The sequence below is a fragment of the Lynx canadensis genome, chromosome B4, assembly GCF_007474595.2.
Source record: "Lynx canadensis isolate LIC74 chromosome B4, mLynCan4.pri.v2, whole genome shotgun sequence".
Taxonomy (NCBI): domain Eukaryota; kingdom Metazoa; phylum Chordata; class Mammalia; order Carnivora; family Felidae; genus Lynx; species Lynx canadensis.
Genome location: NC_044309.1, coordinates 16,659,238 through 16,665,237, shown reverse-complemented (window position 1 = coordinate 16,665,237; position 6,000 = coordinate 16,659,238). Strand labels below are relative to the sequence as shown.

At 37.6% G+C, this 6,000-nt stretch overlaps 1 protein-coding gene across 1 annotated transcript in view; it reads right to left on the bottom strand.

Moving 5' to 3' along the window:
* Positions 1–3,184: 3,184 nt before the first annotated feature.
* Positions 3,185–6,000, bottom strand: part of MRC1 (mannose receptor C-type 1) — a 98,384-nt gene continuing 95,568 nt past the window's right edge. Inside the window, exons 29-30 of the mRNA XM_030322004.1 lie at positions 5,300–5,341; positions 3,185–4,157 (exon numbers count right to left, since the gene is read on the bottom strand). Coding sequence (XP_030177864.1) covers positions 3,907–4,157; positions 5,300–5,341 — 293 coding nt within the window. The 3' untranslated portion in view covers positions 3,185–3,906. The remainder of the gene's footprint in view (positions 4,158–5,299; positions 5,342–6,000) is intronic.

The following is a 6,000-nucleotide window of genomic DNA, read 5'->3' as shown; positions in this document are numbered from 1 at the left end:
TGTATTTGGAGATAGGATCTTTAAGGAGGGTATGAAGTTAAAAATAAGGTCTTTATTGGGGCGCCTGGGTGGCCCAGTCAGTTAAGCATCCAGCTTCAGCTCAGGTCTAGATCCTGTGGTTGGTGGGTTCAAGCCCGGCTTCGGGCTCTGCTGAACAACTCAGAATCTGGAGCCTGCTTTGGATTCTGTGTCTCCCTCTCCCTCTGACCCTCCCTCGCTCACACTCTGTCTCTCTCTCTCTCAAGTAAACATTAAAAACAATTTTTTTTTAAATAAGGTATTTAAGGTGTGACCTAGTCCAATCTAGCTGGTATCTTTATAAGAAGAGGTAGGACACACATAGAAACAGCAGGGACTCCTGCACGTAGAGGGCCAGCCATCTGCAAGCCAGAGAGAGAGGCATCAGAGAAAACCACCCCACCAGGACTGTGAACTTGGACTTCCTGCATCCAGAACTGTAAGCTGTAGGAACTCTGAAAGAAAACAAACTACCAATCTGTAGTACTTTCTCGGGGTAGATCCTAGAAAACAAACACAAAGTAGATCAGCAGTTAATTATTAAAACTAAAGTACAATTATCCTGAATTTATGATGTTCGTTGTACATGCCGACTTTTAAAAATTTGTAATTTCTCATGACTTCTTTTCTCCTTTTGAATGATTTTTCCCTGTTGTACTACTTTTTTGTATTATTTTTCTTCAAAAGTGCCCCTCCCCACCCAAGGTAACTCCTCAGGCCCACGAAACCTGGCTGTCACACTGCTGAAACCACGTCTGCGTCCGTCACTGTTCCATTAATATCTTCCGTGTATTTCAAATTGTCATTATGTGAGGGGTTGGATGTGCTACCTAACCTTGAAGTCATCATTTTACAATATGTACATATATCAAGTTATTATGGTGTACATCTTAAACTTACACAATGTTATATGTCAACTATACCTCAATAAAGCTGAAAAAGTATCTTAGGCGTATTTCTACTAGCGCATTCCCACATCGCTGTAAAATGATCTGTGTCTACACCTCCGTTTGTGAACAGGCACTGGTCCTGACCCAGATCTGAATCCCCAGGAGTTAGCTCAATGCCTAGCACATGTAATAGATGCTCCAGAAATATCTGCCAAATGAACGGGCAGATACTCAGACAGATGCACTAGCGAATACGGAAAAGTGAATTAAAAGTCTCCTGGTGTCTACAAATCTCAGCTTTAGTTTTAGAGTTCAAGTTACAGACTATTCACATGGTATGAGCTCAACTGGGGAAAAACAATATCCTTAAGGATCTTCCACCTGCTGGATGCTGATGCAAACCTGAAGCAAGTGCAAAGCCATCGAGGAGAACACTTAACCATTTACCGCCAGATAGAATTTCTGGTTAAGACGCACAGCTCAACTATAATAATCAAAACCAAAACTCCATACAACTACTCTTCTCCCCCCTATATTTCTCTCCCCCACCCCCAAAATACCCTTGATAGTTTAGTATTGTGTTTGGATACATGCGTAGATACAAATGACCTAACAATTTATGTTTGAGGGGATAATGTGAGTGGGACGTATAAGGCTCAGCACTCTGCCAACTATGGAATGTTTCTTGCAAAGGTAAGACATTTAAGTCTGAGATACATGTTTGAAGCCCAAAATGTTTTCTGTGAAGATGCAGCTCTCAGTTATAATGAAAAGGACTTGTGTCAACAATGTTTAAATCATGCTCACTTAGGTACTCCTCCTTATTCAACATTTCTAATGCTCTCTTGTATCTTGAGAGATACAAATATGTGTATTAGGAAAGGGATATTATAAAGAGAGAATATGTAGTATATATATTAGGAATATATTAGTATATATATTAGAAATATATATAGCATTTCTATATATAACATTATATATAGAGAATATATATTATATGTTAGGGGAATATATATAGCATTCCTAATATATATACTAATATACACACACACTAACATATATAGCTTATATATGTACTATATATATATATATATATATATATATTAGGAAAGGCATTTCTGTAGTACAGTTCACTACACACAGGTGTGACACTACAGCCATCATCTCCATTAGAACTTCTTCAAACTGAATATGGTTCATTCTCACAAGAAAGGAAAAGCAATTTGTTTTCTCGTGTTTCAGGGATGAAAGGGAATTGTTTGTGCTCAGTAACCTTTTCCACAATTGCCTCCCTCTCACTTCCTATTTCTTTCCACCTGTTACTCATCTGAGTTGGGGTATTAGAAAGTCCATCCTGTCCCTACCCAGTGTTCTGCTTCTTAATCTTTTTTGAACTACAGACTTACCTGAAAATCTATTTTCTTCCCAGAAAAAAAAAAAAAAGGCACAAACACAAATTGGTACAATGTTTTGCATGCAATTTTTTGGACATTCATAGACCCCTTAATGGCATCCAAGGAGTCCCATCCAGAGACCCCAGGTAAGGAGCTCCCGCCTGTTGAGCAGTCCCTTGAGAAAGGGAAGGATGGGCTGATAGTGTAGTCCCTACGTGAGATGCAAAACATCCAGGTATTACACCATGTATGTGAAGCTTTATTTAGGGAAAATTTTTCTTTTTTCTTTTCTCTTTTCTTTTCTTTTCTTTTTTCTTTTTTTAGAAAGAGAGAGAGAGACAGAGTGTGTGTGTGTGTGTGTGTGTGTGAGCCAGGAAGGGGCAGATGGGGTGGGGAGGGAGAGAGAGAGATTGAGAATCCCAAGGAGGCTCCATACTCAGCATAGAGCCTGACATGGGGCTCGATCCAATGACCCTGGGATCATGACAGGAGCTGCAATCAAGAGTTGGATGCTCAACCAGCTGAGCCACCCAGGTGACCCTAAGGTAAAATTTTTAAAAGCAAAAAGGAATTATTAAAGTGACAAAAAGATATTTAGAGATCCAATTCTCAGTAACAGTGCCTTTGGTTGTGGACTTCTGAGTGGCATCAATGTTATAGATGAAGATCTGGGGAAATTATGTAAGTCACCATGAGAAAAAATTCATTTTGTACATAATGCTTTAGCAACACGTCTTTTCCAAACAGATGGAGGGTCTAGTTTAAAGAATTTATCTAGTAATAAATTGTTTATTTTCAGAGGAAAGACCAGTATAAAGAAAATAGATAAATAAGTCACACTTAAAAGAAAATTTACATTTACCAAGATCACCAAAACACAAATATATTATAAATAGACCTTGTCTTTGATGTTTATTTCACATTATCTAAGTACACCCAGTTATGCAAATTTACATTTTTATTTCACATCTTTGCATTCCTGATATACATATAACAGGACAAAGAACACATTTGCAATATTCAGCCTTGAAAACCCTGCTAGGGGAAAACAGGTTCTCAGCTGCCTCATTCTTTCTGCACATGTACAAATGCAATTCTAAGTAACTGATGTAAAAGTCAGGATTGGTAAGAGGAAAATGTGACTAAATTTTTATGCTACCTGAAACAACAGAGAACAAGTTACGTGTACTTGATTTTCAAAATGTTTTTCTAATTACCGAATTATTATTCAATAGGTAACATTTCTTTGGGAGCACCTAAAACTATTTTAGGAAGCTTAGGTGTTTGGGGTTCTTCTAATCACTCTGTCACAGGCAGTCGACACTACCGACACACAAGTGAGGCTTAAATGTGTTGGCATTATGGTGTTGTGTGTTCACCTAACATATTTTTAGAAGTGGTCATCAATATCATTACCTCTCTTTCACGAAGATACCTTGCCAGACTAGAAAATGAGCGATTATTTCTTCAATTAGGCAAAGGAAAAGGACAGGCCAGTGCAATACAGTACTAATTGTAAAGGAGACAATCACATTGAATTAAAGAACCTTAACATTTTAGTATAATGTTATGAAATTCAAATATATCGAAATCACATTATGAGACTAGATGCCTGCATGTTCATTCTGTTCGATGTTGCCCACGAGATCTTTTGTATCGCTAGTTCCTGGACTCAACCTACTGTTAAAATAGAGAGTGTTTTCAAAAGTGTTCTCTTGAGGTAAGTGCACACGTCTCTTCTTGTAAAAGAAATATGCAGCGAGGCCAGCACCTGTTACGATCAGGAGGACCACAATGACCACGACTCCTGCCATGTTGGAAGCTGGTTTGGAAGGGTCCATCCTCCTGGGGTCAGCTGGAAATAAACAAACTCATCAGGATAAAGATGGAGGGAGGCCAAAGGTAGAATGCTATGAAGAACAATACAATTTTCTTTTTGGAAAAACTAAACGAAGAATATATATTCTTTCATTTCAAATGTTCTTTGACATTTGTCAGAGAGAAATGCAGGACATGAACACAGGAGTCCAGGTAACATGAAGGATTATTTTAAACGTTAATATTAGTATTCGGTTGCAAGGATATTTCATTTCTTAGTTAATCAATGTTTTAAAATATTTATCGCTGTTTGAAAATAACTGAAGGCTGATGACAAATACATCATACAAAGATACATAGACTAGCAATAATAATGATGATTTTTAAAAAGCAAGAAAAGGGGCACCTGGGTGGCTCAGTCGGTTGAGCATCCGACTTCGGCTCAGGTCATGATCTCACGGTTTGTGAGTTCGAGCCCCGCATCAGGCTCTGTGCTGACTGCTCAGAGCCTGGAGCCTGCTTCGGATTCTGTGTCTCCCTCTCTCTCTGCCCCTCCCCTGCTCATACTCTGTCTGTTTGTCTCTCTCAAAAATAAATAAACATTAAAAAAAATTAATAAACATTTAAAAAGAAAAAATAGGGAAAAGAGAAAATCAGAATAGTGGAAATTTGAAATCATGAGTATAATTAAACAAATAGCACCCGTAAGGCTAATAAGGAGGTGGCAGGCAAACCCTAAATCTCACTTTGAGTTTTTTTTAGCTGCTAACACAATAAGCGAAATAAATCAGTTGTCTATAAAATTGTAAAGAACCTTAACGTTCAGGTTGTCTATAAACTTAAAATTTAAAAGGTTGCTTTAAAAAAAAAATGAAAAAAAAACCCCACAAAGATTCGAGAGAAATTTCCCCCATGGGTTCCAAAAGGTAGCTCTGCAACACAGCAATGTCTTCAATAATATCTATGGTAAAAACCCCGACCTGACTCCAAGGCCTGCTTTTCTAGAGCATCATTCGAGGAAGGCTGATGACATAATGACAAAGGTTAATGTACCCCCAAGCAATTCTACTGCGAGTACAGGGGGGGTGTGGGAAGGGATTATCATGGTTGTTAAAACAAGCAAACTGTATTGATACATTACTAATACAGATCTTAAAATTTCATAATGAATGGTCTTACCTTTTGTGGTAATTAATGCATGAGTAGGTTCAGCATCAACAACTGTTTGTGAAATAAGAAATCAATTAAATACTTATAAAAACCCATAATAATTACATGTAGATAATGAGTATTATTTGGCTCGCAGATACATGGAGTCCTCCATATTTTGTTCATGGTGATATGATATGATGCGATATGATAGGATACGATATAGATGTATCGCATAGATACATGTATGTATAGATAGGATACAATATATATACGATATACGATATAGGATAGATGATAGAGGCTACAAGACTTATACGATATAGGATAGATGATAGAGGCTACAAGACTTATACGATATAGGATAGATGATAGAGGCTACAAGACTTATGCGTATGAATGTATGTAGGTATGTATGTATGTATGTATGTATCTATCTATCTATATATATACATACTATATCAGCATCCTACAGTTGTAGGGAGAGTTTGAATACAATGGAAATCCTGAAAATAAGATCCAGTGAGTTGCATTTGAGCCACTGATACTGACGCTCAAAATCTATCCAATCTATCCAATAATCATGTATTCTTGGCTAGATCTTTTGAAATTGGCCCACTGAAGCCTAAGGTACCACAGCGTGTTGGAATGAAAAGTAAACTAAGATTTCAACACTGCACCAAAGAGTGTGGTGTCTCAGAACAGAGTTTTAACAGACTGAGGAACTACCT